Here is a 13,905-nt window from a genome sequence, read left to right on the forward strand (position 1 = left end):
CCTTTGCATTTCCTTTCTAAACAATCTTCTGCCATCGTCTTGTCTTTCTCACCTCACTCTTGTCAGTCAGCTCGACTCACTTATCTCCTCATGTGATAAATAAAATCTGACTCCTGTCGTTTGCGCACGGTTAGGCATGCTACATTGAGCGTTTAGTTTTTAAAAGTGTCTGTGCGCACGGTTCGGCATGCTACATTGAGCGTTTAGTTTTTAAAAGTGTCTGTCCTCTAACTGAACTAGGCTAAATGATTTTGGTTACTATAAAAAATCGAAACGATGGTGGGGGGCGGTGCCGCGGTAGTTTAATATATATTTAAATTATATTAAATTATATTTATGGAATTGTTTAATATATTTTTATATGTATTCTAAAAAATACAATTATTTTATTTTTTTAATTGTATTTAATTATATAAATAAACTTTATATAAGTTAGATAAACATTATATAAATATGTATTTATGTAATATTTTGTATGTATTAACTATTTATATTTTATATTTATCATTTATACGTTTATAAGGTTTATCAGTGATGCATGAATTTATGCTGAAGTATGATTTTAACTGAATTCACAGTATTGACATCAACAAAGTAAGCATATTTTAGGCTCTTATTAATGGGATTTGATTTATGTGTGATTATTTGGTTAGGTGCATTCTATTGTTTGTTTTTTTTTACGTCATTTGAGACCTGCGTGCCATTTTTGGGTCATGAACCACCAGTTGACAACTACTGTTTTAAAGCTGAAATGTGAAGAATTTAATTGAAGGAAGCATTGTTGCATCCTGTTTTATGTCATACAAGTGTTTAGGTCTCAGTGATCTGTTTTTGGAAAATCTGTGTATGAGGCTTTCCTGGCTCTAAAGTTTTCCTTATTTTAACAGAGATTGAGTAAGAGAGAGAGAGTTAGAGAGAGAGAGAGAGGTAACAGGATCCAGCAAAGGATTCTGGGAGTTTGGGTGTTTTTTGCTTTCTCCTGGCAAAAGCATCTCCAAGAAAGATTTTCGGCTCAGCTTACTGGCATCGGGCTGTTTTTAGAAGTACAGATGATTTAACCGGGTCCAACCACAGATTAATGTTATGAGAAAATTAAACATCCTCTCTATCAGGCTTTGCTGTTCTGTTGGAAACTGTTAGCCCATGCTTCTGTTTTTATTTGACTGCTTCTAGAGTTTTATTCTTGAATCTGTGTTCTGCCAAGTTCTGCAACAAAATGGAAAATACTGAGATGATGACTCCCATCTCTGGCATTTATGGGAAAAACAGAGTGCCTGTATCATCTGGAAGATGCCTTAAAACAAGTGTCCTTCTTCTATCATATTAACCCTCTGTCTCTGAGCGCTCTGATCTGTATGTGGGTGTGCAAGACCAGGAAAGTCTCCTCTGGGTGAAGGGTTTCGCCCGCGTGAAATATAATGTTTCAAAGATTAATCCCTTTAAAATCCTGGTTACTCTGACCAGGAAAACCCTGACCACGCTCATTGTTTGTGTTTCCTCAGCTCGCTCAGCACTCTGGGAATAACTTGGCCCGAATCTACTTTTCATTGCAGCTCTTCTTTCAGTACTGTCTAGTTTAAGGGCTTTATGTTTCATGTCTCACCTCATTGCTGCTGCATTGCTTCATATTTTAAAAGATCTATAGACCATTTATGGAAACGAATGAGCAGCTTAGTATATAAACAGCAACATTTACATAGCAATCAGAATACGTATTCAATATGGTGGGATGCAGGTAGGGCTGCAACAAATGCTTATTTTGATAATCGATTAATCTAACAATTATTAGAACGATTAATCGACTACTTGTCAATTATTTCGCTAAATAATCAGTAGACATTTATTGATTTTTCAGCTTTTGCAATTAGTTAAAATTAGGGCTGCACGATTAATCACATGAGATATTTAACGCGCATCTTGTCAGAAAGCCGGTTCTGTAATTAATTCAGTTATACAATTAATTTATACAAATAAATATATTTGGCATACAAAATGAGATGGCAGAGAAACTCTTATTCACCATTTAATTAGCTATATGAGAAAGTAGCTGAATGACACATCATTCTGCCTAAAATCTCTTTTTGTAAGTCATATGGATAAGAAACAAAATAAAGGTTAAGTGATAAGAAGACGTTTTATTTTTGGATAAATTATTTTATTCACAACATTGTCTCTCTTAAAATACCTTTATAGGGTTATGATAATCAAAACAGTCCTGAGCTAAATCAAGCTTTGATCTCTGCAAACCAAACTATCACTTTAATGAAACGTTTTTTTCACCCACTAATAAAAAGATTTTATCGTTAGCTAGCTCCACACTGGAGAGCTGATTTATAACAGAAAATCAAGATTTAATTCTAACTGAAAGAGACACTGACTCTGGTTTTTCATGTTTAATACTGTAAAGCTGCTTGATTTAAGGCTATCTATTGCATAAAGTACTATATAAATGAACGTGACGTGACTTTACTGGAGTACTGAAATGCAGAGCTCGTGCAAACATCCACATCGCTGTATTTAGATGCGTTTTAAACTGCTGCTTTCTCACCACTGTCAGTTTTTGATGTGTTTATTTTGTTATTGAGAGGAAAGTGCGCAGCATATATTTACATATTCATCCAAACGCCGCTCAGCAGCCTCGGGTTCGGCTGCGTTTGCTCTGAACTGAAGCGCTGTCTTCTCTTGAATTGCATCAGGAGAGCTGAATTACAGTCTTGCGCTACAGCGCCACACTGGCCAAACCACGTTATTGCAGGCTCTTACATTAGGTCATATGAGATCAAACGACTACTCGACAACAAAAATATTTGTCGACAATTTTTTTATTGTCGACGTTGTCGATAATGTCGACTAATTGTTTCAGCCCTAGATGCAGGGTTATTATAGTTGACTGAAACCATAAAATGTAAATTTTTGGTACTTAAATATTAACTGAAATAAAATATACAAAAGCAAAGTTAAAATTTCAGCCATTTCTTATTTTCATGTAGTTTTTTTTGACGTACTAAAATAACAAACTAAAACTGAAATAAAAATGACTAAAAACTATATAGACATATTACTGACAAAAAAATGACAAAAATACAACAAAATTACTACTAAGATATTTAACTAAAATTAAAATGTTAACAAAAGAAAAAAAAAATCTAGTTTAAAATTTGAATAAAAACTGTAATAGTATCTTAATTATCATGAAATAACACTGGTGGAATGTAATTAATTTCATATGCAAATTATGGTTAGCTAATTTTAAGGGATTATTTACAGTAAAGCCTCGTGCACTCGTGCGTCTTGTGTGTTGTACCCAAGCGATTTTCGCTGGCGATGAGCCGAGTGAACGTGCAAATTCACTCCCTGACATTAGATGGCGCTTAATGAAAAACAGAAATACCCCGGTACACATCGAATCCTATTTGATCTGCAATTCCTCTCCATAACAACTCCATCTTATCGAGATTTTTGTAGTCGCTGCCGCGTTTGTCATAAAGCTCTTTTTGTTCAGACACCAATGAGACCAGCAGCTCTACATTCATCTTGCCTCGATGCATCTTCTTGGTCTACTTACTTCCTCTTCGTCGTTAGGTATCAATGTGTGCTCGGCAAGACCGTTTTGTGCTTGAGCGGCACCAAGTCGTGTTTTACTGTAACTTCAGCAGCTCCAGGCACGTGAACAAAAGCACCAATCTCATTGGTCGGCCAGTTTTTAATGTGGTGCGTCAAACCAAAAAAAACGAGCCCCAGGCGTTTTTTTAAAAAATGACGCTTTTACGCCTCGCGTTTTGCGCGCTGGTGTGCACACTCACATTGGCGCCCTCTGTTTAGTCTCGAGGTGTTAAACATCGGCGATATTCGCGTGCGATAATCGTCCTGGTGTGCACAAGCCTTAAGTCTTGAAGGTGCTGTAGCAACATTATTATTATTATTATTATAAACTTGACTAAAGTTACAAATGGACATCAGGGAAACATGTTTAAACGGAAGCTTAGTATTACAGAAGTAAGTTGAGGTTGCGTTTGTGTGTTTTTGGTTGTGTGTCAAGCATTGTAAAAACAGGCTTTTCTTCCTTCTCTAGAAACATTTTCCCCAGAATTGCGAGATTTCTTCTTAAAGTGATTACATACCGCATAACCCAAATTCCCCTGCAGTCTGAAGCGGTTCAGTGCTACTTGATGCTTTTTAACATGTTTAGAAATATGTCATCATGCATAATGACTGGGAAAAGACACATTTCTGAAATTTACATAGTGAAATAAACAAACACTTGGATGTGAGAGCTCCCAGGATTGTTGGGAAGGTCTAACATATGCTATGTTGGGAATGGAATGTTAGCGTACTGCACACTGTGTGGTATATACTGAATCCTGCATGCAGTATGTAACGCATTGTTCACACATGACTAAGTTTAACACGCAATAAGTACAGTTATATTGCATTCTAATTTTGTGTAAAAATGTATTAACTGTTTGGTCATTAGAGTCAAACTGCACATAATATTGCCTCTGGGTAATTTGTCGCACATTAAAGGAATATTCTGCATTTAGTATAAAATAAGTTCAATTGACAGCATTAGTGACACAATGTTGATTAGCACAAGAAAATAATTTTAAATCAAAGCTAAGGTGAGGCGTTTGGATTGAGACCAATTTTGTGGAGCATTTTTTCTTAACAATAGCATTGTGTTATTCTTTAGGATTTTTATAGTTAACTAAAACTCAAAGCTAAAATCATAAAATAAACAAAAGCTGAAACATATTAAATGTATATTAAAAAATATATAAAATATTTCAGGTTGTCGTTAAGACTACATTTCACATTTTCATTTTAACTTGATGTACTAAAATAACTAGGCTAAAACTGAAATAAAACTTAATAAAACGATATAGACATTAAAAACAAAACAAAACAAAGACAAAAACAAAAACACACAACTAAATTACTAAAACTAAAACGAAAACAAAACATAAAAACAAAAATGTTAATTACAAATATTAAAATATTATATTAAACTATATTAGTGTGTCAGTGATATTAAAATAACATTGGTTCACATGAATATAGGGCTGGGCGATATGGCCAAAAAATTATCACAATAATTTATTGTCGATATCGATAATTATCACGATAAATGTCAAATCTTTATTTCTTTCAAGTTTAAAGCCAGATTTTTGCTCCAAAGTGAAAGTTGTAGAAACTAATTAATTTTCCTTAACAAAATAAATATCTAAATAAAAAAAAAATATTTTCTTAGTTTCTGCATGTTCTAATGAGTGATATTTTTTAAAATCAAGAAACAGGTTTGGGTTGCCTGATAATATTAATAATAATAATAATAATATAACTTTTTTGTCTCTTAGAAATTCACGTTTGATAGTAGCTTGAGTTAGGATGTAGAGGTAATTTTTTGTTCATTATCAAAATCAGTAACATCTGTGAAAAACCTCAGATTTATATGGTTACATTTATTCTGACCAAGTTTTTTTTTTCTTTTTTTGAATTAAGCATTGGTCTCCCACAGTAGCATACATTTAAATCATGATAAACACAGTGAAAACAACACATATGAGTGTTACTACAGTAAAACCATGGTAAATGATGGTGATGTGTAGATTGAAAAGCCTTCTGACTGTCTCGTTGCACACAGTGTTTCTGCTGTTTGGCTTTAAACTAGTTTAAATCACCGAGTCATTTGTGTTCATCGCTGAATACAAGCGCTTCACACTGGATCTCATAGCACTGCTTAATGCTCTCTTGACCGCGTAAACACATCTTCCCTAGTGAGCTGCGCTGCGCGGCAGTTTGAACTTTGATCCAAGCGGATAAACGGTCTGTGTGGCACGATTCAAATGAGTCACGCTGTTTCGTTCCGCTAAACATTATATCGAAAATTTATCGAACTCTTCATATCGTTTTATCGAGAAATTACATCGCGATAATTATCGTCATCGAATTATCGCCCAGCCCTACATGAATATTGTTTTCATCTTGTGGCTATACTGTTGAAACACTGCGTATTTTCAGTGTGTATTTTAATGTTTCTCTTCCATTGTACATTTTTATTTTTTTTTTAAGAAAATAAGGGACAAGCGGAAGTTCTTTTTTGTGGTAATCCACATTATGCCACAAGTGTTGTCAATTGAGCTGAACCTGTACTAAACCAGAAGTATTTCTTTAAAGTGAACTCAAATTCAAGTATTCCTTGTGATGCGAGTATTCAGTACAAACTGAAAATTTGCATGCTGTGCAAAGTGCTCAGTACAGCTTAGGTAGTTTCCTATTCCGGATTTTGTGCATTTGGCTGAAACTTTTTATCCAGAGTGACTGTTGTTGCATTTGATCAGTTCATGCATTCCCTGGGAATCGAAACCGATGACCTTGGCTTTGCTCTACTGGACTGAATATAGCCCATATTCTCACACTTGTCCTGTCCTGTTCCCCTGTGGCTGAGCGTACCGGTGGGAATGACCCAGTGCTCCACAGCACCCTGAGAGACGGGGCAAACATTCCACTCGCTGCCTGCGCTGGAATAACAAAAGCAGAGGAAAACAATCTGCATAGGACAGCCCCCCACAGTAAGGGCTAACGAGGTGTATGGGAGGGGTCTGGAGCTCACTTTCCTCCCCTCATATCCCTCTTTCAGAGAGTCTCTCATCCCCAATGAGCATTCCTGCATAAATATGCGCTTATCTGTGGCGCTTTCTCTCTTATGTGGAATGACCTGCTCTCGCTGCTGGGGCCTTGAGTATCTTAGATGGAAGCTGATTGCCACGTCTTTATTTTAGTGCATTCTTGATGGGTTTTGGTCGCTGAAAAATTAGATTTAGTGCTTTTAAAAATAATCTCTGCTTGTAAATGCTAAAAGCAGCCCCCCTTAATCAAGGTTTTCGTGGTCACATGATTGTGTGTTTTTTTTTTTTAAAGAACGTTTTCATCTAACAATGTAAATGTTCTTATTATTTTAAATAAATGAATGAATAAATAAATAAATAACATAATTTAAAAAATATATAAAAATAAATAACATACGTACATACAAACATACGTACATACATTACATACATTACAAAAAAAATAAAAATAAAAATACATATATACACGCATACATACATACACATACATACATACATACCGTCATGGCCAGAATTATTGGCACCCTTGGTAAATATGATCAAAGAAGGCTGTGAATCCCCAAACTTGACAGAAGTCACAAATGTGCTCTGATGACAGTCCCCTCTGATGTGCCACGCGCTAACTGAAAAGTCTGACTCCACAGTTCAATTGAAATGTGACACATAAGTATTCATAAGTAGCCCCATGTAATGCTCGCTCAAAAGTAATCCCTTAAACCCTGAGCTTCCCCTGTCTCTCTTGCCTCACAGCATGCTGGGATTTCCAGGGGTTTACGTCTCTTTGTAACTACAGCTGTGGCAGCAGTGCAGAGGTTTGGACATAATAATGAACAATTTCACTGCAAGGAGTGTAACTGACCCCACCCTGACAATTAGACCTGACGGGACACGAACGACTTTGCTTGTTTTGTTATGACATTATGGCGAATGTTGGACAGTTTGAATCAGCTGGACAATTTCAGGAGTGTTTTTCTTTTCAAAATTGTATTTAAAATTAAATTAATCACAGGTTTCTCCTCACCTAAGTTGTGTGGTATTCTGTGGAGAACTTTCTGTGACAAACAGCATGTACACAGCATGACATTATGCAAGCTTCAGGAGAGAGGATGAATGAACAGCTCTTCCTGGAAGAGCACATGCACACAAGCACTAATCACAATACTTTACTGATTCTTTTTCTACATCAATTTCTGTTCTTTTATGTGAAGTATATCATTTCTGCAACACCAAATGTATATAATATATATTCATATACCAGTATTTATAGCTTACTTCCATTCAAACAAACCATTAAAATCTTGATGGATAAAATCAAGCCTTACCCTACATTATTTCTAAATAAATATTATGTTACCCTCAGAAATATGGCATATTACAGAAGTTAAATGTGCTGCTGTTTCTTTAAAGAGATCATGTTGTTCCAAAGCCATAAGATTTTGTTCATCTTTGAAGCGCATAAATATATTTTTATTGAAACCTTAGAGCTTTCTGTCCCTCCAAAGTCCAGGTAATCAACATTTAGAACATCCAAAAAGTACATAAAGGCGTAGTGAAATAAATCAAGCGGTTTAATTCAGATCTTGTGAAGAGATGCTACTGCTTTATATGATGTCTTGTAATGGGTTTGGAATGACATTCATTTTTGGGTGAACTACACCTTTAAATCAGCATGAAATCAAAATGAACCCAATAACCCATTTTAAATAAAAGTTAAAGTGAGGCATTTCAGTTTTTGGAGGCTTTAAAAACAAATGTGATGCTTCTAATTTTATTAAAGCTCTTACATTCATTCATCTGTAAAAAAGAAAAAAGAAAAAAGTATTATTAGAGCTGTAAAGATGTTTAAATTATTTTCACAGTCGTTTTGGAGTTTTTGTTTTGTTTTGTTTTGTTTTTTTTACAATAACATTGTGTTATTCATCCGGGTTATTATAGTTAACTAAAAGCTAAAATCATAAAATAAACTTTTGTTTTGATTTTAAATATATATATATATATATATATATATGTATGTATGTTAGAGGTGTAACGATACACATTCATATTGAACTGTTCAGTACGAGGCTTTCGGTTCGGTACGCATTACAAACTGAACGATTCGTTAATCGTTAAATAAAATAAAATAAAAGAGCTTAAAGTGTGTGCAATATAATTTTCTCAGTGCCACTGCGCTCAACAAGGCAGCCCAAACGACGTAACAGGCAATGTGCTGTCTGCCCCGTGATAACCTCCCCATGCTGGGGTGCGTCGAAAGACGATGATCTTATATCGATGATAGCCAGAGATATTGTCAAAAACATAAATTATTGGCAGCATTAAGAGGATTTGGCTTTTCCAATTAATGTAGGCCTGTTACATTCTGATTTTTATTAAGCCTATTATTATTATGAAGTTACTTTTATTATTAAATTAAGATTACAATTAATTTGCCCCGCAATAATTACCACATAACTGACGCGCTGCGAGGATAACAAAAGATTAGGCTATTTACTCCTCAGTTAAAATGTTTTTTAAAAAAGGTATTTTAAAACAGGTTTATTATTAGGGATGTAACGATTAACCGCGAGCCGGTTGAAAATCGATTCAAATATGTGACTCAAATCGGGTGATTGGTGTTTCCATGTTTTCTACAAAACAAAACCGGAAATCGAGGGGTTATGACATCATTGGCAGGCGACACAATGACACTATAGACACGCTCCGTTTCACTAGTTAAAATAGCTTATTTCTCTGGATTTAAACATTCTTCGAAACATTTGGGATAATGTAAGTACACAAGTCAGCAAAATATATAACACTGTTCTAGTGGTTTTTGGATATTTGAATAAAACAAATCTTACATATTGTGCCTTTAACACTGCAGTCATCAATAAAAAAAATCAATGAAATAAAAAGCTTTTATTTCAAGCACCGACTTTCAAAAACAACCTGTTTAACACGAAATATGTTTCTTCTCATTTTTTTCCCACTATGTACAGGCCACAAGAGAAATATTAAGGGAATAAATGAAAATGGTTAGCTATATACCATTATCAGCAGAAGTAGATTCGTTTCTCGTCATCTCTGAGAGAATATGCGGCGTCAGATGCCGAAAGCCCCGTCATTACTCTGTCATTCCGTTTTTATTTTCACTTTCTGCATAGTGAATTGACTGAGATTAAGATGTTCACCGGCATTAATCTTGCGCAAAATTTACACGTTGCTTGTGTGATATCCATTGGCTCGCCTTCATGGTTTAAAACAGAGATATTTCCAACATTGAGACATAACCAATTACCCCGCCCCCCGTATCGAAAATGTACCGAACTGTGCTGTATCGAACCGAACCGTGAATTTTGTGAACCGTTACACCCCTTATATATATATATATATATATATATATATATTTCAGCTAGTCATTAAGGCTACTTTTATCATTTTCATTTAGTTTAACTTGATGTACTAAAATAACTAAAACTGAAATAAAAATGAATAAAACTATATGGACATATTAAAAAAAATGACACAAACTATCCCTTTAAATCAGCATGAAACCAAAATTAACTCTATTTAAAATATAAAATAAATAAATACTTGCATAAATAAATACATACATAGATAAATTCTCCAGTGTAAGCACCCCCCTTTGTTTTATTCACAGCTTCAATATTTTTTTCAGTGTATATATTTAAAAAATAACGGTTGACTTTAGGTTCTGCAGAATTTAAAATCTTCATATATGTACAGAGAACACTTGTTAATGTCCTTGATGTATGTATGTATAGTGATAATGATTGTAAGAATAACATTGCTGTGTTTTGTGACCCCACAGGCATCATGCATGTGTCTCTGGCTGAGGCGCTGCAGGTTAGAGGAGGGCCGCTGCAGGAGGAGGAGGTCTGGGCCGTCCTGAACCAGAGCGCAGAGAGTCTGCATGAACTCCTCCGCAGAGGTAAACCGCCGTCCTGACTCGTACTGCAGTGATAACATCTCTCAAGGGTACCCAGCCACGCTGGCTCAGAACATGAGGCCTTGGGATGGCTGAGGCAATCAGAGACCTTGGATAGAAGTCTGATATCTTTGGAGTGCAGAAGAACATTTGTTGATAAAACATTTCCAAAGTATTTAGCGATCTGCTCCAAATACGCAGAGTTTTTGCAAATGAAACCGACTATCTGGCTTCCTTTGGTTACAGTGTAAGCCATAAGGTTACATAAATGTGGTTAAGCCATAAGGTTACATAAATGCGGTGTAAATGCCAGTCATCCAAAACTGAAGGAGTATGAGGCTGAAATTGCTGAAATAAATTCATATTGCTGAAAATAATATTTGTAATAATAATTATAATATTTATTTCTACTTATTTAATAAAAAAAACATAAAAAAGGGCATATTCGCCATTGAAATCAATGAGTTGTAATTGTGAGTGGAGCATGAATTCTGCAGCATGAATTCTGCAGCTTTGAAGTGTTTTTTTTTTTTTTTTTGTAATGAAACAATCATCTATGACCTCTCCAGAACCTGGTAGTTTCTGTTGCCAAGTAACATGCAGTGAATGCTGATTTATTGTGAATATGCTGAAAAAATCTGACTTTGTGTGTTCCAAACCACTAGTGCGGTGCCATTCAGATTGTTTTTGTTGTCTTGCAGAGTATTTTTCTTAATAGTTTGTGGAATTTTGGAGATTTACATTCCATTTCATCCATTATTGGAATGATCTGTACAAAGGATGTCTCACTGTCTCTGCTTTTCGGTTCCTTTTTTGTCTCTCTAATACTTTCCGCTCTCTTTCTGCCTGAATTTTTCCTCGTTCACCTGGTTTCTCTGGTTTGGTCAGCCTGTAGCATTTTCGGTTTTCTTCAACCTGATATTTTGTAGGTCTTTCCTAGTTGTATTCCTTCTTGTCATTAAAGGGGTCATATGATGCTTTTTTAAAGATCATTATTTGGTGTATTTGGTGTAACGGAATATGTTGACATGGTTTAAGGTTCAAGAAAACTTGAAATCGCATCATATGACCCCTTTAAAGCTTGGTAAATATACAAAATGTTGCAGTTTGACATTTCAGAAGGGATCCAATATCACTTTCATTTGCACTCTACAGTTAGCCTGTTGACTTTCAATAGAGGAATTTCATGTGTTGACCTTGTGTTTGTGTGACGAATATAAAAATTTACAATGGTGGCCACAATTTCCACCAAAATGCCTATTATATATTACATACTACTGTAGGTAAAATATGCTATCTGATTTGGTAAGCAAGCGCACTAAGAACACTAGCAACTGCATAGAAATGCGCTAACACTAAGAACACCTTAGCATCCACAAATGCGGTAAAATGCTCAGAAGTCCTTAAGAATCACCTAGCAATCCGTTAAAACACAAAACACTTTAGTAACCGCATAGTAATGGGCTAAACCACTTGGAACATCTTATCAACCATGTAGCAATGCGCTAAATCCCTCAGGACACCTTAGCACCTTAGCATAACAAGGCGCTAAACACTAAGAATACCACATAGCAATTTGCTAAAAACAATAAACACACACTTTAGCAGCCTAGCAATGCGTTAAATACAAAGAACACCATGGCAGCCTTGCTAGCAAATTGCTAAAAACAGTTGAAATTCTTTAGCAACTGCATAGCAATGCGCTAAACACTAAGAACACCTTAACAATCGTATAGTAATTTGCTAAACACAATCAACACACTTTAGCAACTGCGTAGGAATGCGTTAAACTTTATGAAAACCTTATAGAAATTCCTTAAAAACAAGCTAAACACTTCAGCAACCACATAGACAAGATTCACTTTGTTTTCAGAAAATGTAAAAATCTAGCGATTTGTAGTCAAATCTTGTTGTAATTGTAAAAATCTGTCATTTGTTTTGGGTGACTGTGGCTAATATAAGGTTAGCATAGTTTTATTGTAGCAATAATCAGAATAAGTTTGGTATTTTGGTTGGAACCTTAGTTATCATGGTGTTTTTTTAAAAGGAAGCTAAACTGGCAGGGATTGTTTGAAATGAAAAACAAGAAACTGAAGTTATATCTGTCTTTATGTGAATTCCCTGTGGCAAATAAAAAACTGTTTTCCCTCAGACCACAGCTATGTCACACTTCCCATGCAGTTACCTCACAAAATGTCTTTAAATAATGTTTTTGTTTTGTCCCTTTCTTACAAACAATTCAAAGCCATTACAAGCTTCAGCCGTGACGTTATCAGTAGGCCTACATTCAACAGGATTCTTTTGTAAGGTGGTTATTCAGTCAGTATATGCGCGTTTAGCATTGTCTTCTGCCAATTCACACCTGTTTAAGAATGATTAGAATAAATCTCCGGCCTCCTCAAAAGCTGTCAGTGGACCAAAAATAGCACCTATCAGTCTGATTCAAAGAAGTGAGCCTGTGCAGAAAAGCTTTCTATTTTCGGGTAACACTTCGGTGAAATTTATGAGAAGGCTTACTCAGCCTTACGTCCGTCTGCTGTCTCTCTGAATGACTGTGTGGGCTAGTGTTGTGTGTCACCGCTGTGAACAAAAGCCTCTTTATTGTCCCGCTGCCCGGTTTCCTAAAGAGCAGTTTGGTGGGCAGTTTGCGGCATTTGAGATGATGCCAGCTCCTCTCGACCAATATCTGCTGTCGTTCACGCACAGATCTTGAGACTCTTGACAAGTCTTTCTCACAGTCAGGGTACAATTCTCGTTCTGTCAGCATCGCGGACAGTTGTTGCCCCTCTTTATTCTGCAGACCTGGCCAATAGCCAGTAGGGTTTGAAGCGTAATTAGGCCCCTTGTCTTCAGGGTCGAGGAGGACGATGATGATAAAGATGATGTAGCCGCTTCGGCATGTGCTCACAGGGGGAACGAGGACTCTCCTTGTCTCACAGTAGCTTGTTATCTGGCCTTGAGTTACTCTGGGTGAAAACTTGCTGGCAAAGGTCCCTCTTGACAAGGTTTGCAGACATTTTGGGCCCTGGATGAGAGTCATGGGATGTGACTAGGCATGGGACGATAACCGGTTTCAAGGTATACCGCGGTTTGGAAAAGTCACGGTTTCAAAACCACTAAAATTTTCCGTTATACCGTTCCTGCGGTATGCGCAGTTTTTTTACGTGTCGTCAAAGACGGAAAGTGCAGGACTCCCTCAGTTGTGTGCAGCAAAGAGCGTAGCGAGTCACACGACCCCTCCCCGCCCGGTTGGTGCGAGCGGTCAGAGTCACCTGTGTGTAGGATGGCCGAAGGAGATGAATCCCTGGAACTTTTTCCCCCGTCGAAAAAGACGAAGTCTGTCGTATGGGA

At 36.2% G+C, this 13,905-nt stretch overlaps 1 protein-coding gene across 1 annotated transcript in view; it reads left to right on the top strand.

Annotated features, from left to right (window-relative positions):
* The window catches only part of LOC107662716 (tyrosine-protein phosphatase non-receptor type 13-like), a 91,252-nt gene that overhangs the window by 7,140 nt on the left and 70,207 nt on the right, over positions 1-13,905 (top strand). The window contains 1 exon segment of the mRNA XM_016452797.1: positions 10,438-10,557. Within this exon segment, the coding sequence (XP_016308283.1) occupies positions 10,443-10,557 (115 nt within the window). The 5' untranslated portion in view covers positions 10,438-10,442.

The sequence above is a fragment of the Sinocyclocheilus anshuiensis genome, unplaced genomic scaffold (assembly GCF_001515605.1).
Source record: "Sinocyclocheilus anshuiensis isolate Anshui unplaced genomic scaffold, SAMN03320099.WGS_v1.1 scaffold457, whole genome shotgun sequence".
Taxonomy (NCBI): Eukaryota; Metazoa; Chordata; class Actinopteri; order Cypriniformes; family Cyprinidae; genus Sinocyclocheilus; species Sinocyclocheilus anshuiensis.